We start from the raw sequence: 23,717 nt of genomic DNA, 5'->3' as shown, positions 1-23,717 counted from the left end.
ATTTTTAATAGGTTACTGCTAGTTAAACTTAGAAATCCGCATTTCTTTATTTTGCAACTGGGTGCCTCCATCTTGGCTCCCTGTCAATCATTAAGTTCTGTTATTTACACCAAGCAGTCAGCATTAAAAAGAGAGAGAAATATTAAAGTATGTTTCGGTTTCCCTTCCTCATTTGTAATGCGTTACCTGCCTGTGCCTGGAATGTACTTAATTGTGATGGCAACCCACACAATAGGGGATTTTGTGTTTTATTCTCGTTGTGTAATTTCATAACGAGACAGTTCCCCTCGAAAACCAAGTGGAAGCTTTAGAAATAATATGCAAGCTTCTAATTAAACACTCCAAGCACCACAACCACTCTAGTACACTGCAGTGGTTATGGTGCTAGGAGTGCCATGGCGCTCCATGTGCATCAGCAGTATACCAGTCAGCACAAGCCACGAGGGTGACACTAATTGAACGATATTAATGAAAAATGCCAGCACAAGTGGCTTTCATTAAAAAAATTTTCAATGAATAAGAATCAAAATAGATCTGCTAACACTTGCAGAAAGCATCCCTTTTCCACAGATTCCCAGATTCTATTTCTGTTAAAGAGGAACATTCAAACAGACTTACTTTCTAATCCACTATTTATGTACATTATCCATTAATGCATTAAATAGAAAAATCCACCCTGTACAGTTCTTTTAAATAAGCACGGTTTGTGAATGTGCAGATCATAATATCACAATCTGTCTAGTCACAAAACAAAAGTAAATGCACATTCTAAGAGTAAGACAAAAAAGGCTTGAAACCTCCCCCCCCCCCCCCCTTTTTTGATAGAACTATGCAGCCATATAGGCAAGAGAATTATTCTAATAAAGTAAAATCCTAGCTAAAATACGGTTGCTTGCAACACTGCTAGCACAATACATAGATTTTATTTTATGAGTTACAATTCCTATTTAAGTGGTGCGATCAATAAATCTGATAAAAGCCAGTTACAGTTCGGTAGGTAATGTAGAATATAGGGACACAATCGAGGCTGTTAATACGTGTTTCAGGACTTGTCTGCCAGTACATTCAGAAAGTTAGTTGCAATGAATGAGTATAGGTGTAAAAAAAAATAAAAAAATCTGGAATATGCTTTTGGATGAAATGCCTCTTTTCAGATTAAGTTATAATAGCATGCTCAAAATAAATGCACTCATTTTAATTTTAAATAATAGTACCTAAAACCCAAAATCTAATATGGTCAACATGCTCATCACATACCAGCTAAAATCAAAATGGTGATTACAATGATTGTCAACAGTAGTGCGGATTAAAAAAAATCAATAAAACATTTTAGACTGTCAGACCAATCTTGTTTCTAGGCTACTGGACTATGACTCCAACGTATTTTTGTTTAGGTTTCACAGGAGTTGCGGTCCAAAATGGTTAAACTTAGCACTACAGATGTTTGTAAACGGCATTTGCCATGATCTTCAACAAGCACAGAGGTGGGATTGTGCATCAAACATTGACATGTGCTGATCCTCACTCTCCAATGCCAGTCTAAAAAGATCAGGGGTATTCACTTCCCAGTGCATCAACTGTCATCAAATCTTAGCACCCAAAAACAAGAAGTCAACAGCCCATGGGGCATTTAGCGGTCAGTTATCTTCTAATCAAATGCCACTGTAATAAATCAATTAGTTAATAACCTGTAGGAAATATTTCCATTAGCCAAACACCACCCCCACATTTTCAAAGTTCAAATCAACAACCTAGAACAATACATTGCTGTTTATTTTAAAATAAAGAACCAAACATATGTATATTTGCAATATTCTGAATTATAACATTAAACTTTAACTTTTATTTCTATCTTTGGTCTCAAACAGGTATATTCCATTCCTTGATATGTAACAGACATTATAGCAATTTACAATGTTCAATAAAGAGTATTTCAAACAAATACTGTAGAGTACATTAGTAAAAGTAGGACACCATGCTTATCTAGTAGAGAACGTAAATAAAATAAAAATATAGCCTCCAATCTGGGCAGATCTATGTATAACTATACTTGGATGCATAATGTCCTCTGTGGATACTCACAGCTTCCCCTGAATTTAAACCTAGAGATTCGCATTCTCCAATGTAAAACATCAGATGTACTCTGTTTCCTTAAAAGAACGGCCAATTCCGCTTTGTCGATAAAGCCTACTTTTGTTTGTCCCCTCTCACTGTAAAAACAGTTTTTCATTTCCTTGCCTCAGTAAATTCTATTGAAACTCTTACTGGAGGTGTATTGTGTAGCAGAGGTAAGTTAAAGAAACACTTCCACGCCTGTCACATCACCAGCCTATACTTTGGGTTTCATAAGAAATAACACAAAGAAATTCATATGAAAGTTGTGGGACTTGCCAACGCGTACAGTATTCTGATTGGCAAATACATTGGCATTGGCTGAAGCTCTATAGAAGATGATAGCATCCACTTTACTTTTACATATATTTATAATTCTTTGTATGCGGACTGAATCCTTAGTATAAACTGGACTTTTGCTGAAGCATTATTGCTTCCTTTCAGCAATAAACCAGATTGCTGCAAGTTATAAAACAAACAATTATAAATATTTATATTGCTTTGAGGAGGATTAAATGAAAATACATATACATCTACAAACTTAGATTCTGTTTGACGTTTTACAGTAATATGATAAACTCTTAAAATAACACTTTAAGGAGTCCCTCATTTGAGAGTGATTGTAGAGTGTTTCTAAGTAAATACAACTGCAAATTGCAGCCTCAAAAGCACTTCTTCCTTGAGATGGTAACATAACTACATTATTTACCCTGTATTGATTTGCTGTCTGATAGCAAGCCTATATTTCATACACACTAGACGAGAGCATACCGAGACTGGTTTCTGAAAATACTTTGATGAACACCAGTTTTGATGTTGAAAGTAAGTGAGTCTACATGACATAATATTTGCTTAGTTGGTAAAACTGCATTTTTTGATGATATTAAAATTTGATGTAGGGGTGAAGCTGATCCTGACCACCTCCAAACATATGCAAAACCGCAGTTGCATTTAAATGCCTCTGTGTGCTTCTCTCAGTAGTAGATAAAACACATTATTATTCTCATGCACCTAGGAGTTTCCTTAGTTGTGATGTTCCTAAAATATACTCATGTGTGAGTATAGTAGACTCACTCGCACCATAATTAAATTTTAACCCAATGCCAATACCACGCTTGCCTTTCTCTGATCCAAAAGCTACACAACCTCCCCTACGCTCCACAGAAATGGACTTTAACAGTCCACTAGACAGTTTATTAAGGCTTTTGCTTTAACTCTGTTCAACAACTTTTCCAATATAGAACATCATCCACTACTGTAACCGTAAACTGAAAGACAGTGCTCCCACACTGGACATCTCAATTTGATCGCTTTAATGATCATTACAAACCTGTGATGGCATAGTAAATCTGTGTACAACATCTCACAAAAATGGCAGCACCAAAATAACGCTGACTTTTCAGATGTATGTTTAAAACGCAGCAAATCAGGGACAGAGCACATTTGTCTATGCGGAGGTTATAACAAATATAAAATTTCTGAATGCAAAATTAATTGTACCACCAGAACACACATTTTTTTTTTTAAAAAAACCTTCCCTCCCCCCAATACAAAAGGTGCACTAATCACCATTCTGGCCTTGGAAGCAAGAGACTTACTATTTTAAAAGGCGAATGTCCAATAAACAGCCAAGGCTGAATTGTTGGGAACTTTACTTAATTCTCTGGACCCTCCTTCAGAAAACAGACTAAGGACTGCTTTTAAAACATCTGCTTGGTGGCAACACCTTCCATTTAATCTTTTGGGTAATTTCCTGTTGGGTAATTTCCTCCCCCTCCAATGACAGCATTTTGCTATGGCTTTCCTTTTGCCAATGAACTCTGGCTATTGTTTTATTATCTTTGCAATGAGGAAAGAGTGCAACATTTATCTTTTGGGGAGACCTACATTATCTCTTGATTGCTATCTCAATTCCTGTATACATTTTATTGGCATTCTTGGGTCAGAGCTCAATAAATGACAGTTGCCATGGCAACAATAAATGGGACCTTGTGCCCAAACGTCATCTACCTGTTAGTCAGGATAGATTAACAGACGGGCTTGCTGGCATAATTATTCTCCTTCCATTCACCACTTGATGTTGACTGCTATTAATACTGAGAAAGAAGAGGAGGTTGTCAGGATTCTCTGTTGTGTTACTGGGGGCTCAGGTTGTTTCTCCTTGATGCATCAGCTGATGCAGTTTCACCACTCTATCCCTTACGTGCCTATGCAGCATCCTAATGGAGAGCACTGGGAAGAAATAACATCATAATCTCCTAATGTGTTGCCTGACTACAGCTTTTTGGGAGTAAAAGTGGGTGCAGAAAGTTGTCATTGGTACTCTATCACACAGAGGCAATTACTATAGTGGGTAAGAGGGAGGTTGGGAGGGGACTGAATAAACTTTCCTCGCCGAGAGGCGTGCCTAACAATGCAAAATGACCATGTTTATATGCATGTCCATTTAAGGTCTGTGTGTGATAGCATGGCCGAGTGTGTATGGATAATGGAATTTTGCCTGACTCCTAACATTTAGCCCAGGCTCCTAACTTCTAGGCTGATGTGTCAACCCCCTCCCCCTCATTTCCTTTGAGGATTATTTTGAATTACTCTAGTACTAACTGTACGCCAAATATAAGTTTTAATCATGCTGCCTAAGGACCTTACTAAATGTAACGCTCCAGTGTCCCTGTGATGGTACAATACAATCTAATGAATCAAGAAGCACTTCTAGAAATCCACATTACAGAGGCTCTATACCCCAGGAATGCCAGTCACACGTAGGTGGACTCAGTTGGGCAAAGAGTCAGACGGCAAATGTTGCAATTTCATGCAACTTTAAAAATAACCAAACCAGTTTGATTTAAACTACAGCTGCTATGTTTAGCATTGAAATTATTATTATTATTTTTTTTTTTAACACATGCATATAAATACTATAGAAATAGATATATGCTCTACTACAATACTCTTGATGTAATTATTAAATAGAAAAAGGTCTTCTAGAAAAATGAACTAAAAGGACTCCAAATCCAGTGTCTACTAGGAGGTATCAAGATATAACTGTACCCTCCAATTTTTACACTGCGATGTATTGGACATATGGAGTCTTCAGTGAGCCAGTATGCATGGTGGCAGATTCACAATCTTGTAGTATCTGTGCTGTTATTGTGTGGTTTGCATCTTCTTAGCCCTTAATCTGTTCAATGTAATGGACAATTAGAAGACAGCTCCTGCATTTTTCCCACAGTTCCCACATGAGTCGAAACGCGCTGGGTTCAATTCAAAATGAGAAAGATCATGTGTAAAAACAAGACTCATGCTGTATTCACTCTGTTATGGCTCCACTTTCACACCTTTTATGAAAGGCAAGCCTGTTGGAACTTTTTTTTTATACTCCAAATACTGTTCTCCAAAAAAGTGGATGAGAGAGTACTCTTCTTCCTCCACCCTCTCGCGAAAAAACCTCCAGGATGCCAGCGTGTAGCCAATTAAACAGACTGGGTTGCAGAGTAAAATCTAAGAAAGTCAGAAGAAAATAGGGTGAGTGCATATTAAAAATAGAACAAAGATTGATATTAGTTTATTTACTTAACGCTAAACTTCCACTCCTTGGAAAAAATTTATTTCAATTTCAAAACTTGTTTGATTTTTTTGTTTCATATATAAGAAACTGGTGGGTAAAAAAAAATCCAAAACAGTTAATATCAATCCTTTCTAGCTCACACAGGCTTGCAGTTATAGTGGGCAGTAATTACACAATACACCAATATGGAAAGCACTGGATTGGCTAAAATTGGCATGGGGGCGGGGCCAAATGCCATTTTGGATCAATGCATCTCTATCAGGAAAATTCAGCATCTCCATGCAGAGCGTGGGGACGCTGAACGTCAGGGCTGTTTTTTCGGCAGCAGTGACCCAGGAAGCACCTCCAGTGGCCATCTAAGGAGTGGCCACTTGAAAGGTGTCCCTAGAGGCAATGTAATGTAATGTAATGAAAAAGCAGTGTTTGCATGAAAAATGCCTGAAGGGAACCATTATACTCACCAGAACAACTACATTAAGCTGTAGTTGTTCTGGTGACTATAGTGTCCCTTTAAGCTATGACTATATTTATCCTCAAAATGATTTACCCTGAGCTGGTCCTCATTGTTATTACTGAACACCATCTCAACATAACTGTAGATAATAAAGTAAACATGTTTGCATCTGAATGTATTACACGAGCAATGCTTTTATCTCCACCTTCTTCTCATATTCCTAATAGTGTTTTTTTTTTCTTCTTTTGAATGACGATTAAATAAAGAAGGAAAAAAAACAAAAACACACATAACCACAACACATTTATTTGTAACCATACCTGTGTTCCAATGCTCCAGTAAAACCAGCCGACATAAGACGGATGTCTGAACCAGGAATAGACCCCAGATGTTACTAGAGTGTGGGATTCGGATTTCTCATTCTGTACAATGTGGTTGAAATTGGAACCGGCTGTGAGCATTGCACATTTCCGCAGTAATTCCCCAATGAGCACCATTATCAATCCAATAGCACTCAGCCATGTTATCTGCTTCAGACCTGCATTATCAGACGACAACAGAAAGAATGAAGAGAGATCTAAATAAATAATTAGCAGTTATTTTCCTTTTAAGCAGTGGACATTATGTAACCAATTATAGAGCAGCTACTACTGGAACAAGTGATTAAAAAAATATATATATTCTCTCTTAATGTAACATTATAACAAACTTATAACCCCCTCAATTGTAAATGATTTCCGGATGCCGATCAGAATATGACTTACTTTAGTGTCAAGTATGTAACATGCCCACTTAAATACAATGTGTCTTTGTACAGTGGAATGTCATAAGTCAGATATTAACATCATGGATTTTGATTGCATAGCTTTCTTTTGGAATGGAGATTTAAAAAAAAAAAAAAAAAAAAAAAAAAAAACTGCTGACAAATGTGCAATACTAAATCTGAAAAGGAATATCCCATCACCTATAGAGGCAGAGAAATGCCCTGCGCTAGAATGTTATAGTGCTATTATCAGGCCCCCTTTAATTAAGTTAGATAAAGAGATTTACTTACCTTATATCCCCTGGAGCTCTGTCCACTGGCCGAGATCATGACACAATGATCTCAGCCAATCCCTTTCCATAGGAATGCATCTCTATCAAAAGTGTTCAGCATCTCCATGTAGTGTGTTAAAATGCTGAACATTGGTCCTACAATCTTTGCAGAAGTTCATTCAGGAAGCCCCAGTAGCAGGCGTCTGAGTGACAGCCAATAAGGGTGATGTTGGGCAGCAAGGTAAACACTGTTTTCTCAGATATGTTTGTACCTGCAAGGACAGTTTCTTTCTTCCAGCACCATTACATTAAGCTGGCGCCTAGACACTACCTTTAACATGATGTTCAGTTTAATGAAGTGGGTTTGGTGGAAATAAGCCGATCCTGTAAAACAGTGCATTATCAGAGACAGCACTGTTTACATTTTTACAAAACCACAGCTCTAATAACAGTCTAGACTCGCTTTCTCCCTTACTTTGTAAAATTATTGGATCTCTACATGTTTTGTGTCATCATGCATATCTTACAGCAGCCACATCAAAGGAACACTCTAAACACACAACACCACAGCTTGTGTCCTCTTTTTCCATTTTATAAAAGTGCTGATTCCAACAGAAGTATATTTTTATAAATTAACCTTGTTACACCTTCCCTGCTGTCAATCCAGTTACTTCCTGGTTGTTTAACTCTGTTACGATTGCTAAAGCTCTGTTGATTGGATCTTTTCCTATTATGGGGAAATGTAAGCTTCGACACATAAGAAAGCCAAATTGACAGTGGGATCAAAATACATTGAAAACATAACATCCACTTAAATTTGATCTGTCACATTTAAGTGTCTATGCATATATTGCAAAGACCTCCAATGGTGACATCTCCAGTTATGGTCAGGCAGCTGAGGGATGCAGTTTAAGGTAGGTTTTATTTACCGGAAGCTGTTCCTCGCAGCCTCCTCCTTCCTCTTGGTCTAAAGATTATATCTTTATAAAATAGAAAGCCACTTTAACTGGGAAAGAACGGAGTGCTTCAGGTTCACAATATGCTTTTAGTCTGTCCATTAATATCCAATCTCTCAGCTGATCAATATTAATATTCATGCTTTGAGAGTACAAGCATTTAAATACTTTTTTTTTTTTTTAAGTGAGGTTCAGGTTAGGATAATTTATGACAGACAAAGATCCTACTTCCCTTCAATGGGTCTGAGAATGTCCGATAAACAGCTAAGCATATGCATTGTCACTTGCTCAGGCAAAGTCCACTTTAACTGTGAATGGGCCTTAAAAAGGCTGATAGCAGCCAGTATATGTTGTCTTATGTGTGGAGCTGCTACCAGGGGCTGAACAACATATCCCACAAAACAAACTGCTCAACACAAATTTATAGGGTAATATGTTACACCAACAGACCAAACTGAGAGACTCCTGATGAAAATGCTTGCTGGTCTAGGCAGATCTCATTGCTGCTGTAAACTGTGCATTTGCAGCAGTGACTTCAAAAGAGGAGCATATCTTATTTTGTATATTTTTAAAGCACAATCCTCATGCATTAAAAAAGAAAAAATGTGCTGTCACTTCCCATCATGATTCCTTTAAAATAGATACCGTATTTGATTTATTGAAAACACCTACAGCAAATAAGACACTGTTTTTGCACATACCTGGAAAGAGCATTCTCTCAATAGTAAACTCAAGCCAAGAGGAAACTGCAGCCAGTGTGTACTCAACGCTATGATTGAGTAGATAGGAGTCCAGCGACAGACTTTTCGGGTTGTTTGCAGCAGTCACCAAATATTCAGAATAATGGAAGAACGAGAGGGAGCAAACATACCTGGAAATAGAAAATACAATTTTAAATAAAAAATAAATGTAAAAAAAAAGTGTGTAAATACACACTAAACATGAGCATTGATATGAAACTGAGATAAACTGAAATATTAGAAAAAGTTTAAAGAATCATGATACAATCATGCCTTGCAACTTTTAAAGGAAGTTAATATACCCAATGACAACTGTACCCACTATAAAGATTAATTCCTTAAAGGACCACTATATGCACCCAGACCACTTCAGCTCAATGAAGTGGTCTGGGTGCCAGGTCCATCTAGGATTAACCCTTTCTGCTGTAAACATAGTTTCAGAGATTTTCACAGTGAGAAGACGCCAGCATCCATAGGAAAGCATTGAGAAATGCTTTCCTATGGACTGGCTGAATGCGCGCGCGCGGCTCTTGCCGCGCGTGTGCATTTAGCCGATGACAAAAGAAGAGGAAGGAGAGTCCCAGCGCCGAGGGAGCCTGGCGCTGGAAAAAAGGTAAGGGATTAACCCCTTCCTCCCCCTTCAGCGCCACAGAAGTGGGACCCTGAGGGTAGGGGCCTCCTCAGGGCACTATAGTGGTCCTTTAACTGCTCACAAAAAGCTGTACTTTACCAGTACCCACTAATTACAACTTACTGCCATTGGTTTCATGGCTGGCTTTCCAAAGTAAATTATTGTGTAAACATTACTTACCATCCAAAGTGTTTCCATGGGGACTGAGTGACACTCAGGAGTGCACCACATCCAAATGCAAAGCCTAAGAAGGCACCTCTGATTGCTACCTGAAAGATACAATGGTAATATTTATAGGCTGTAAAGGAAGGCACTATGCTTGCAGTCACTTTGTTTAATATCCTTTGTTTGCCAGTGGTGTCTTACAAAATACATTAGAATGCACAATACCAGTTTCTGAACTATAATAAAGAGATGCATACAATAAAGAGCTTGCACGATTCCAATATTTCATTTTCCTTCTCAGCACTTATTTTCTATACCAATGACAGTGTGATCACCAAGTACTTTAACGGCAGAAACAGCATGCAATTTTTCCCAGGTGCGAAACAAGACACTGCAGTCATAGCAAAGTTGCAGGAGCACTGCTTGTTTTCTGCAATGGGAATCCAAATCAGACTCTCCAGTGACCTTTGGATACACAACCTCTAAAGCTGCGCTCAAAAGTCTAAGTCCTACGCTGCAGGAAAGGCCCTAAAGTCAACTGCTACTGCAAGCCTGGAGGGTCCATGGCACAATCAGCAGGGCTGAATTGTCACTTAAAGGAACTTAAAGGAACACTATAGCCACCTAAATTACTTTAGCTAAATAAAGCAGTTTTAGTGTATAGATTATTCCCCTGCAATTTCACTGCCATTTAGGAGTTAAATCACTTTGTTTCTGTTTATGCAGCCCTAGCCACACCTCCCCTGGCTATGATTGACAGAGCCTGCATGAAAAAAACAAACTGGTTTCACTTTCAAACAGATGTAATTTACCTTAAATAATTGTATCTCAATCTCTAAATTGAACTTTAAATCACATACAGGAGGCTCTTGCAGGGTCTAGCAAGCTATTAACATAGCAGGGGATAAGAAAATCCTAATTAAACAGAACTTGCAATAAAGAAAGCCGAAATAGGGCTCTCTTTACAGGAAGTGTTTATGGAAGGCTGTGCAAGTCACATGCAGGGAGGTGTGACTAGGGTTCATAAACAAAGGGATTTAACTCCTAAATGGCAGAGGATTGAGCAGTGAGGCTGCAGGGGCATGTTCTATACACCAAAACTGCTTCATTAAGTTAATGTTGTTCAGGTGACTATAGTGTCCCTTTAAAGGCTAGTGGGAGAGTAAACACTTTAAAGCAGATCTCAAAATATCAAAAAGACCACTCCATAGCCACAAAGCACTTTAGATTGCTAAGACAGTGAGTGCATTATGGCAGAAGAAGATCCTATTCTAACACTAGTTTATAAAAGTGCCAATATCTATGAGAAATCGGCAATTTTATAAATAAATAAATTATAGAACATCCCCCATGGCTGTCAAAGAGCCAGGGAGGTTTGCTGCATCCATCCGTTAGCTCTCCCCCCCCCCCCCCCCCCATAGACCAGCGTCCAGAGAAAATTCAGCTCCCCACACCACAGATTAACATACATGCATCGGCACGTGCACATGTGACAGTTCATTCACGATTATAGAGATTATAGAAAAGGAATCTATGACTGTGTTACACCCATACAACAGTGTAACAGCAACGTGTGTCTTAAGTGTTAACACAGTCACAGAGGTGTCTCTGGGCTTAAAAGTAAAAGAATAAGCCCAAAATCGTCTCACATAAGTGAGGAGAGGGCTCCATGGATATATACCAGTATCTAAAGTAATGGTGTGATCTCTGTGGTAGAGACAAATGTAACAAAAACTTATAAGCAAAATGGCTATATACTTAAATTGTTTAGCCTTGTAAGGCTATTTCTATATTAGATGAAACAGGTCTACCACACAGTATACATGACTGGCTTAATTGTTGGTAAAAAGTAGGTCCAGTGTATGGTAGATTCTGTATGTGTATTAGTCAGATTTGAGCAAAGATCATCACAGTATGTGTATTACCTATTTGGATGTAATTAGTCGGTCGTTGACTCCCCTGTCTCGGGGAGCCAATTTACGACTAAGGATTGATCTAGGATAACATGATTCATTGTAAATGTATCGGTAGAAACATCACTATTGAGTCCATCAAGACTGGTTAAGCCGATGAAATGATAATCTCCCATGGGAGACAGGGAGGTCAACGACTGACTAATTACATCCGAATAGGGAGGTTCCATCCATACACCTGATGATGCAGGCACCTACCATTGGCTCTGCAAATTGAGACCACGTGAGATACTCCTTTATAAAGCGAACAGACTGCATTTCAAATGTTGCCTCTGACGAAGGTGCACACTTCTATGCACCGAAACGTGTGTCGGTTATCTCTAATCTCACTTTGACACAATGGGCATGGTTTTGGATTACTTTATCTGGGCACCTTCTACATGTTTGGCTGTATCCAAACATTTTTAACTAGACACCGACCAAGTGATATGCTGCTAATTTAATCTCCTTTCTTTTTTCCCCCCTATATCCTAACTAGTCAGATTTACAGGGAGAGAGGCTTACTATCATTTTTTTCCCTTCATATCCCTTTCTGTCATTTCATGCTAAGACTATCCATGCTGAGCTTACATACTTTTTGATTTTGCAATAACCACTGCATTGGATATACACATATTTTTCATTGGACTAATTTGCAAATACCATTGCAACACCATTACAGAAACTGCTATGTTTACACTGAAGGGTTAATCTAGCCTCTAGTGCGTGTGCATGTGTTAAGGTGTGTGTATGGGTCAGTATGAGTGTATGTGTCAGTGTCTATATACGTTTGTGTGTATGTATATCTGTGTAAATATTCATGTATGTGCATACATCCAAGTAGTCATACACCAGCACAACATCCAAACACACTCCTGCAATCGAACACAAATATTACATACAAACACACCCCTACATTCAAACGCCAAAAGGATATACAAACACACCCCTTCACTCAAACAAAAATACTTCACACAAATGGACATCCGCATTTAAAAGTGAACATTACAGGGGGGCGGGGCCTGACCTGCAAACAGAGCAGCCGCATGTTGGAGGAGCTCCCGCCATACCAGCCACTTATTGGGATATTCTCGAAATCCTCAAGCCTGAAACGATGCCGGGGCACGCCACCCATGTCGGGGGCTCCCTGGTGAAGCATCCGATACCGGACTCGAGCGCATCCCGTAACCGAGAAGACAAGGCGGCAGGCTGCGGCCTGCGGTGGACGGAGCTGGGGGGAGACGGCCGCTCCCCTCGCCCCAACACCGGAGGCACTAACCTACTGAATACCCGTTCCCCCCCCTCGGGACCGGTGGGGGTGATCCCGGTCCAACCCCCCAAGGCAGGGGAGCTAACTCATGCACTGAAAGGTGAACCTCTCAGACAGCCCTACACTACACAGGCCCACAAAATGGCGGACGCTACATGTCCCCATAATAGCCAAACGGAAAGGCAAAACTTACACCACCAGCTTGATGCCCTATTCGAAGCCTTTTGGGCGAAACTGGCTAGCAGAGGCAGACAGGCTGCAGAACCAGGGCACTCACCCAACAGAGAACCAGCACACATCCACCAGAACCGCACGGGCCCCCGTCCGACGAGACCCACAAGATGGCGCCGGAGAAGGAGACCTCTCCCGCCCGCACATAAACAAGCAAGACCACACTGTGCAAGGAGGCCTGCTCGAAATAGCCCACAAGCCCTTTACAGACCTGGCAGGAGCCTGAGACACACGACTAGCAAGCACCCCACAGAGCTCAGAATCCACCTGAAACCACAGAAGGCCTCAGAGTATCAGAGGGGAACACCACTCACCTGCGTCACCAGAACAGACCTTCACTACAACGAGCAGACAAACCAACAGCTGGTACCAACGACACTGCACCTTGCTGTGACCAACTCTAACATCTCACCTACAACCTTCCCACTATTGGGCATCGGCTGATAGGGGTCTCACAAGATGGGAACCACAAAGGTACACATCCCAAACCTTTGTTACAACAGATGCTGGACAGACCACATTAAAGCCTCCCAAATAGAGACTTATCAACAATGCAAAACCTGTTTAATGTTTAATGCTAATGTTTAATGCTAATGCTTAATGCTAATGCTTTAATGTTTAATGCTTGAACACTCTAACCCAGCTAGCATCTCACAGTACACCCTACATATACCGCAGTACTACACGCACCAACACGCTCTCAAGCAGCCTATCACCCAATCACTTAGAGAAGCTGAGCCCGACTGCCTGGTACTCATGGAATATCTTTACACGCGCAACTTACACGCATGCATCAAATCTACGTTTAACGGCAAAACATACACACTGTGTCCTGATCATTAATATGGATGTATCTCTCAATTGCCGACTTAACCAATTCACTCTTAACGAATTCACTTACAAATACAACCTGTCTTTACAAAAAAATGTGCAACTGTATATCATCTTGATATTGTCTACATCATTCAGCCCGTGATTGCTGTCGTGGCACCACGGGCCTGTCTGTAAACTTTACTGCACCAAAAATAAAGAATTAAAAAAAAAAAAAAAAGTGAACATTACATTCAAACACACCACTGCAATCAAACGCATATATTACATACAAACACTCCCCCGTATTAAAACACTAAAACTATATACAAGCACCCCTTCAAAACGCCAACTCTGTACGTTACACTATTTTGCCAGTAAATTCTGCAGCACTGTACAGATATACAACCTAAAAATTTTGACTTGGGGTGCCTTGAAAAAATATTTAAATACTAAGGGCGCCTTAAACCTAAAAAAGTTTGGGAACCACTGGGTTATTGTAATACATGTCATAGCTTCTCCAAAGTCCAAGTTTTTGAAAATTAATTAGGGGTTTTTTTTGCCTGGGGTTCAACCCTACAGTCTTGTATGTTTGCTAGTGTTTAAGATATACCCAATTTTTAAAGATTTCAATTTTCTTGGCTACAGCTCATTGCCACTGCACATGTGCATATATATTCTCAGGATTTACAAATAGTAGGGGCAGTGTGACATCTTTAATCCGAAGAAATGCCACAAATTTAAATGTGGATGCGTCTTCACAATTTAATGTTAAAAAGATGTTTTATGTAGGTCTGAAATGGCTTTCAGAGTTGATGTCACAAAGCAATTTATTTTCTGTGTGTTACAATCCCTATGAATCAGCTTTGCTCTCCACTCCCTTTAAACTGCCTGACCTGACAAAGCCTATTAATTGTAATAGCTCAAATCCCTTAACCCGCTTCCTGTGTGCTACACTGGCCACGGCACGGATTCACAAGAGTTGCCAGAAAGCAGAAAAAACATTCATTTGAGTTGTAGATTGCTTTAAAATAGATATACGACACGTTCATTAAGTGAAAGGATACCCAGCTTTCCAGAAGGAGAAAATATAAAAGAACCAACTCAATTTTAATTCATGAAAACCTGTCACAACAAATTGAAACCGACACAAAGAAACCAAACCGTGTATTATAGAGACATAATGCAAACCTGGAATCATTATGTAAACCATGAGAGTGACGTTTAATGTAACAGTCCAAGCACCATATCTACTACAGCACACTGATGATATGGAGCCAGGAGTCCCCTAGCGCCACCCCACAGTAGGTTATCAAACGGTTTTTGAAAGTGACACTTATCTGCGTCCACACTAATATGCATAGATGATTTATTGCTATAAACCAAATTACAAAAATAATATTACATACAGTATGTCTTGAACAGTAACTTCTACCCACTATCAGCTGACATTATTAATCAATAAATAATGTTACATAAGGACAGAATTGATATTGCTGCAGTAGAATGGAGATTTCTTCTTTAAATGTTTATTCTAAGCACCAAGATGAACACTTCAGTGACTTGAAGTGGTCATGTTGACTGCATTTACCAAGCTCAATCCCTTTGCTGCTGGATGTAACTCGACCTCTGGCAGCATCATTGGGGTATCAGTCAGCCTGGAAAAAGATTCCCGGGCTGGATAATGCCAGTTATGTACATATCAGACACATGACTTCAGCATGCTGGAAACAGGCGCCCACTGGTGGAGAAGGATCGGGATGAGGGGGTTACTCTAACCAAAAAAACTATTTTATGATAAAATGTAAAAAAAAATTGCATTAATTCTTTAACAATATCATAGGAGATCACATGAACTTCAGGAGCACGAGGGTCACAGGTAAGTGTCAAACTGTTTAATAATGGTATGACTAGTTAACAAGGGGTTGCTCCAGGGGACTCCTGGCATCACATCCAATGCAGTGTACTAGCTCTGGGTCTCACTTTAAAAAGAAACGGTCAATGTATTTGTATTACTATGTTAATTAATCCCTATATCCCAAGTTAATATGCTGTGCAAGTGGTCTTTTGGCAACATATCCACCACAATGTTGTTGTCATGGTGCTTTGAGTGCCTCCTTAACCCCTTAAGGACCAAACTTCTGGAATAAAAGGGAATCATGACATGTCACACATGGCGTGTGTCCTTAAGGGGTTAAGGATGTCTCAAGTACTGCAAGAGGGCATTACTGTATTTAACAAGGTCCACTATTTTCAGATTTTTTTGAAGTTACTTTTCTTATTTTTAAATTAAATATTTGTATGAAAACAATTTCAAAGCTTTACAGAGTCCAAATCCAAGCGATTCACATAGGATTGGCTGAGACTGTCAAGGAGGCAGGTCAGGGGCAGAGCCAGTACAAGTCAAACACAGCCCTGGCCAATCAGCATTTCCTCATAGAGATCCAATGAATCAATGCATCTCTAGCATGAAAGGTCAGTGTCTACATGCAGAGGGTGGAGACACTGAATGGCAGCACGGCCCCAGGAAGCACCTCTAATAGCCATCTGAGGAGTGGCCAGTTGAGTTATCACTAGGCTGTAATGTAAACACAGAACTTTCTCTGAAAGACAGCGCTTACTGCAAAAAGCCTGAAGGGAATGATTCTACTCACCAGAACAGATACAATAAGCTGTAGTTGTTCTGGTAATTATAGTGTCCCTTTAAGCCATCTTTTTAAATTATAAGATATGGGGTTCTGCTCAACTTACTGAATGTTGGTGAAAGCAGTGGGTGAGGGAGATGTGGAATGAGGGTTGGTAGAATATTTGCTGGCGGAGTCCATGCATTTTTTATTTAATTATCTGGCAGTACGAATAGATGGCCGAATTAGAACAGGCAAAGCCCCCCCCCAGCAAGCCAGGGGAGACAGCAAAGCCCCCCCCCCCCCCCCAGCAAGCCAGGGGAGACAGCAAAGCCCCCCCCCCCAGCAAGCCAGGGGAGACAGCAAAGCCCCCCCCCCCAGCAAGCCAGGGGAGACAGCAAAGCCCCCCCCCCCCAGCAAGCCAGGGGAGACAGCAAAGCCCCCCCCCCCAGCAAGCCAGGGGAGACAGCAAAGCCCCCCCCCCCCCCAGCAAGCCAGGGGAGACAGCAAAGCCCCCCCCCCAGCAAGCCAGGGGAGACAGCAAAGCCCCCCCCCCCCCCAGCAAGCCAGGGGAGACAGCAAAGCCCCCCCCCCCCAGCAAGCCAGGGGAGACAGCAAAGCCCCCCCCAGCAAGCCAGGGGAGACAGCAAAGCCCCCCCCCCAGCAAGCCAGGGGAGACAGCAAAGCCCCCCCCCCCCAGCAAGCCAGGGGAGACAGCAAAGACCCCCCCCCCAACAAGCCAGGGGAGACAGCAAAGCCGCCCCCCCCCAGCAAGCCAGGGGAGACAGCAAAGCCCCCCCCCCCCCAGCAAGCCAGGGGAGACAGCAAAGCCCCCCCCCCCCAGCAAGCCAGGGGAGACAGCAAAGCCCCCCCCCCCCAGCAAGCCAGGGGAGACAGCAAAGACCCCCCCCCCAACAAGCCAGGGGAGACAGCAAAGCCCCCCCCCCCAGCAAGCCAGGGGAGACAGCAAAGCCCCCCCCCCCCCAGCAAGCATGGGGAGACAGCAAAGCCCCCCCCCCCAGCAAGCCAGGGGAGACAGCAAAGCCCCCCCCAGCAAGCCAGGGGAGACAGCAAAGCCCCCCCCCCCCAGCAAGCCAGGGGAGACAGCAAAGCCCCCCCCCCCCCAGCAAGCCAGGGGAGACAGCAAAGCCCCCCCCCCCAGCAAGCCAGGGGAGACAGCAAAGCCCCCCCTAGCAAGCCAGGGGAGACAGCAAAGCCCCCCCTAGCAAGCCAGGGGAGACAGCAAAGCCCCCCCTAGCAAGCCAGGGGAGACAGCAAAGCCCCCCCCCAGCAAGCCAGGGGAGACAGCAAAGCCCCCCCTAGCAAGCCAGGGGAGACAGCAAAGCCCCCCCCCCAGCAAGCCAGGGGAGACAGCAAAGCTCCCCCCCAGCAAGCCAGGGGAGACAGCAAAGCCCCCCCCCCCAGCAAGCCAGGGGAGACAGCAAAGCCCCCCCCCCCCCCCCAGCAAGCCAGGGGAGACAGCAAAGCCCCCCCCCCCCCCAGCAAGCCAGGGGAGACAGCAAAGCCCCCCCCCCCCCCAGCAAGCCAGGGGAGACAGCAAAGCCCCCCCCAGCAAGCCAGGGGAGACAGCAAAGCCCCCCCCCCAGCAAGCCAGGGGAGACAGCAAAGCCCCCCCCAGCAAGCCAGGGGAGACAGCAAAGCCCCCCCAGCAAGCCAGGGGAGACAGCAAAGCCCCCCAGCAAGCCACGGGAGACAGCAAAGCCCCCCCAGCAAGCCAGGGGAGACAGCAAAGCCCCCCCAGCAAGCCAGCAGAGACAGCAAAGCCCCCCCAGCAAGCCAGCAGAGACTAGTAAACCTAGGATACTGCAGAGACCACCTGTAGTAAACCAGGTCAGCCGGCAGCCCCCGAGCCAATGAAGGTAATAAAGTAAGCCTTTGCTGCGCTACAGTAAAGCCTGAGAGATCAGAGCCGAGCCATTAATCCCGGCAGACTGTACCTGGTAAAGCTGAGCCCGGTAGACGAGCAGCAGGAATCCATTGAGAGCCGCTATGAAGACCACCAGCGATATCCTCCCCGGGGTGGTAGCTAGGAGGGTCTGCTCGGGCTCTGTGAAGCGGCTGGTCAACAAAGGCAAAAAAATCACCGAGAGTCCCAGCAGAAAGCTGAACAGACTTACTCTGCCCTCCTGCACCAGCCCCATGCCGGCCATGTTGGAGGAGGCATAGAGGAAACCAGACGCACACTTCCGGTTGGCTGGGGAAGACAGTGAGGTCGACAGAGTGCGTAAATGTTTGGGCGACACCTGCTGGAAATACTCAGTAATTACACCCAATGATTTTTGCTTTTCACAAACTGGTAAATTGCTATAAATTATTATTATGATGATGATTATTATTATTATTATTATTATTTATATAGCGCCAGCAAGTTCTGTAGCGCTGTACAATGGCATAGTACTTTGTCAAAAAAAGAATAAGGTTCTAGGGCAAAATTAGGGTAAAATCAATATTGAGACCAAGTGCAAATGCATTGATAAATGGGTCATTTCTTATTTTTGTATATTTTTATTAGGAGCAGCTGCCTAATGTAGTATTTTAGCGAAGTTTATTAGGAACATGCAGTATATTTCTGAGTGCAGCCACCCACTATTTACAGACTAATTACTATTTATAGCAATTCACCAGTTTGTGAAAAACAGAACATTCAAATTGTTTCATTCTTCATACAATATTGCCAGTAATCAGGCAGAAGCAGCACTTACAAAGATCACAGCTTTACTAAAACATCACTTTGTAACTCCTAGCTACGTCCTCCAGAGTTAACTATTTGCTGTCTTCAGTGTTGTCTTATACAGTTAACCTTTTTTTCCTGCCTTTCATTACACTAAATTATATATATATATATATAAAATTGTGTGCCCTTTGCTGTTATTAAAGGAACACTCCAAACAACATAACGAATACAGTGTGCTGTTGTAGTTATGGTGCCTGGTGTGCCCTGAAGAATATTATGGTTTTTTAATTGGAGCCCACTTGGAAACACTCACCACCACCACTACTTATGATGGAGATCAGAAAATTCCCAAGCAGGAGTGTCCAACGGCTCGCATGATATGCTAGCTTATCTTCCAAGAGTATCAGCAGATTGCTGTCAGCCAGTGTGCTATGCCCTGCACAAATTGTGTATTTCTTATTTCATAAAGATAAAATCTTTATGAAATACTCATATTGACTGTGTTGGAATTTCACTGAAATTCCAACCCAGTCAAAAGATATACTGAGACAAAGTGGGGACCTCTCTGGATACTTTTTGACACCAGTAACGACTTTAGGCAATTGGCTCTGTCTGTGAAGGATCCCGTGGTCTTGCGGGATCCTCCATAGACCTCGATGCCAGTGGGCCTCTGTCTAAGCGTGGAGCACTGATATATCTTCCAGCCCTTGAAAAAACATCTTCTCCTGGTGGTCTGTGGTGCAGTCGCACTTCTCCTTTGTGGTTCTGACCTGCTCCCTGACACTGTTACAGAGCGCCAGACCAAAAGGCCTGCATCAGCACAAGCGGCCCAACCGACCACCAGGTCTCTCTCCCATCCTGCCCAGGAGGTAAGCAGGAGGGGGAAGGGACATGGGAGTCTGCAATTTTTCCAGGGGGGAGCATAATTGTAATGACATCCATGCTCTGCCCCTTTTTAACAATGTCATGAATGGGGGGCATAGTCATTATAACATAAAGTGTAGGCATGCAAAGGGTTGAGAAACCTGATGCAAAAGTTTAGTATAAGAATCAAATTGCCATTGTCTGATTTGATACACACACACTGACACACATACAGATACACAAACACCTACATACAAATACTGACACATTCAGATACAAACACACATGCAGAGACATACGGAAGCAAACACTGCCACACATCTAGACATACATATCTTACCACCCATTTCAGCATTTTATGCCCCATTTCCCCCCTCTGTGTGTTGCTGTCTCCTTCCCCAGCCCCTCTGTGTGTGCCATTGTCCTCTTCCCCAGCCTCTTTGTCATTTCCCCCATCCCCAGACCCTCTGTGGCTCTTTTTCCACTTTCCCAGCCCCTCTGTGTGTTTCATCCCCCCCATCCCCTTCATGTGTCTTATCCTGCTCCCCAGCCCCTTTATGTCTTATCGCACCCCCAGACCCTGCATGTGTTTTATCATGTCCCCCATATGTGTTATGCTGCCCTCCCATGTTTCTTATGCTGCTCCTCTCAGCCCCTCCATGTGTCCCATCCCCCTTACCCTCTGTGCCTGCTGAGCTCCACGCTGAGTGGACCGCAGGTGGAGGATCTTCTGTTTCTGTCAGGAAATGCTCACTGAGAGCACTTCCTGTCAGGCCACAGCCCCCTCAACCACGCTACTTGCAGTGACAGACAGGAATGGAATGCTATGCTGTGTGCTCCCCTCCTGCCTGTCACCCAGAAACTGCGACTCCTGACTGGTGCAGCTGGGAATTGTGTGTGTGGAGGCAGTCGGACATTATTGTGTTAAGAATACAGTTTTGTATTCCACACACTATAGTGTTGCTTTAACCCCCCCCCCCGCATACTCTCATTATTATTATTATTTATATAACACCAGCAAAATTCCCTAGCGCTGTACACTCACATTTTGTTCTCTCCCTTCGACCCCCCTCCCATAGGCAGCGTCCTTAATTTATAAAATACAGATGGGAAGACATACCACTGTCCACCTCCCAAACATTAAATGCCCCCGGATGGCAAGGGGATTATTTTTTTTTGGTAGCACGTTTTTATTTTTCCGGTGTTATTTTTTTTTTTTGTAATCAGCCGTTTTTTTTGTTTTTTTTTTACTGTTATCATCATTGGCGTTGGTTATCATGGATTTTTATTTGGCTTTTTATGGGGCTGAGGAAAAGATGTTTTGATAAAAAGAAGACTTCTGATGGCAAGTATATGTATATATAATCTTTTAAAATATTTCTTTACAGGTTTTAGATTTATTGGCCCCCTTCTCACTATTATCAGGGTGAGAGCAGGTAGATGGGGGACTATATTTTATGGGGGTGACATGGGAATTGGGACCACTAGTCACCCAGGAGGCTTACTATTAATGTCATTATCCACCCCAATTTTATATTTTTTTTAAGGACTTCCACCCAGCACCCATGGGTGGGGCCCTGGGAAGGGGACAATAGGTATCTCTTTATTATAAATATTGGGGCCCCCACCCATCGCGCATGACCCTAGGTCCTCCCCCATTAATATTTAAAGTGGCAACCACCCAATGGCGGTGGCCTTTTCTAGCAACTAGGCAGCAACGGTTGCCCAGTCACTAGTTTTTAATGTTTAGTTGGATGTCAGGTTGGGGCATGTAGAGGTACCTCCATTATAGCAATATCGGGTCTTATTGACCACTAACAAGATTTACATTTATTTTATTTTATTTTTTGCTTTTGTAATGTGGATGCTGGCTAGCGCCATCCCATAATTAACCGTCAAGCTGCTGAGGTTTTCTTTAACCTATTTGGCTGCTAGTGCTATCAGTGCGCAGATAGTTTTTCAAATGGTCAATTCACTCGCAAAAAGCGAAGGAATGATAACTTGCAAATGTACATTCTGCTGCATGCATTCGGTTTATCAAAATCTATATTTAAGCCAGCAGGTGTCAGTGTTTCTAAATAGTAAGCCCGCTTGATTCTTTTTTGGCAAATTGGAGTGACACTAAACAAACAAACAAAGTTGTTTAAATGTGCAAGGGGTTTGGAATAGTGTGCAGGTAACTTTTCTTTGTTTTATTTTTATGTATTTCCTTTCACGGACTTGAACTCTGTGAAACGACACTGGACGTCCTCACGTTTTAGATGAGGACATCCAGCCTGTTGAAAGTCCCCATAGGAAAGTATTGAGTCAGTGCTATTTCTATGGGAAAGGCCTAATGTCCACATGGCTCTTGAAGCCCATCCGAATGGAGTGAGCGCATCATTGGACGCATTTATGCCAAGCTCAGGGTGCTGTGTGCATAATATGTCCTTAGTTGGCCAGCCTGCATTCACTCCAGGATGACCTAATTCCTTGGGCAGATTTTGTTTGGGCATGCTTGTCCCTTTGGGCAGTTCTGGTTATGTGAGTCACATCAGTTGACCACACTTTTACCCCGCCCAACGAAATCCTGCTTCACCGGACAGTGCTGTTAGGGGGTATTCATTTACTTGAAAGATGAAAGCGAGACATTAGCATAGGGTATGTGTTTTTATTAAAGCTATATCCTTTGAGTTTCTCTCCAGCATCATCAGATACATGACAGTAGGGAGATATGACTGTTTTAGTGTTTTCTGTCGATACAATTCTATAATTCGGTTCATCATAATTGTCAGCACCAGGCCCAATGGGCTCTTAATCTGGCCCTGCCTGTATGTTGAAGCCTTGGTCTGTCTTACAATGTTTCCTAGATTACACTTTCGTGATTGTTTGTCTCAGACTCTACCTACTTCACTATTGCCCTCTACGTTGCAATTCTAATAACCCCCCAGCATCCCGTCACCAAGGGAGACCTCCATCATAACCCCCGGCTTAGTACACTACTGGGCTGGACAACTCCTATATTTGGATCAAGGAATGTATGCAGAGTATCAGATGACTCATAATAAATAAACAAAACTAAAAAGTACCACTCAATTCCCCCAGAATGACTTCATTTCAATAAAGTCAATATATCTGTCTGGAGAACCTGGGTGCCTTCTTCCCCTACAGGCCTAAAGGATTTTGATTTTCATATGGTATAACTCCAGTGTTCTCTAGACAGAGCCCATACGCTCTTTATTTAGATTCCGGGTCCTCTGAATCTAAATAAAACCAAGCTTTAAAAAAGTGTTTCACACACTTTTTCGAGCACAAAGATTAAAGTCCTGCAGTTGCTCGTCCTGCCTCCCATGATGTCATGCCAATGCATTGAACAATCCAATCCAATAAGACTCATAGAGGAGGAGAACCGTGAGAACATAGATTGACTATGGTCTCACAACAGAGCACCTCTAGTGGTAAAAGCGCATTTAACCCTGCAACCCTGTATCTATTAAAAACGGTTATATGACAGGGTTAAAACTAAAGGATCACTGCACCCAAACCGATTCATTGAGATGAAGAGGTCTGGATGCCTTTAGTGGTCCTTTAAGGTAGAACTTACAACTGGAGGAACATCTGTAGATCTTCA

General features: G+C 42.5%; 1 protein-coding gene across 1 annotated transcript; it reads right to left on the bottom strand.

Annotated features, from left to right (window-relative positions):
- Nucleotides 1-4,670: 4,670 nt before the first annotated feature.
- ICMT (isoprenylcysteine carboxyl methyltransferase) lies at nucleotides 4,671-18,729 on the bottom strand. The gene is made up of 5 exons (XM_063436995.1): nucleotides 18,507-18,729; nucleotides 9,677-9,765; nucleotides 8,827-8,996; nucleotides 6,455-6,672; nucleotides 4,671-5,613 (listed from the first exon to the last, which is right to left on the bottom strand). The coding sequence occupies exons 1-5, from the start codon at nucleotides 18,717-18,719 to the stop codon at nucleotides 5,431-5,433; spliced, it is 873 nt and encodes a 290-aa protein (XP_063293065.1). The 5' UTR covers nucleotides 18,720-18,729; the 3' UTR covers nucleotides 4,671-5,430.
- Between the last annotated feature and the right edge of the window lie 4,988 nt (nucleotides 18,730-23,717).

This window comes from Pelobates fuscus, chromosome 11 (genome assembly GCF_036172605.1).
Source record: "Pelobates fuscus isolate aPelFus1 chromosome 11, aPelFus1.pri, whole genome shotgun sequence".
NCBI lineage: Eukaryota > Metazoa > Chordata > Amphibia > Anura > Pelobatidae > Pelobates > Pelobates fuscus.
This window is presented reverse-complemented; position numbering and strand designations above follow the sequence as displayed.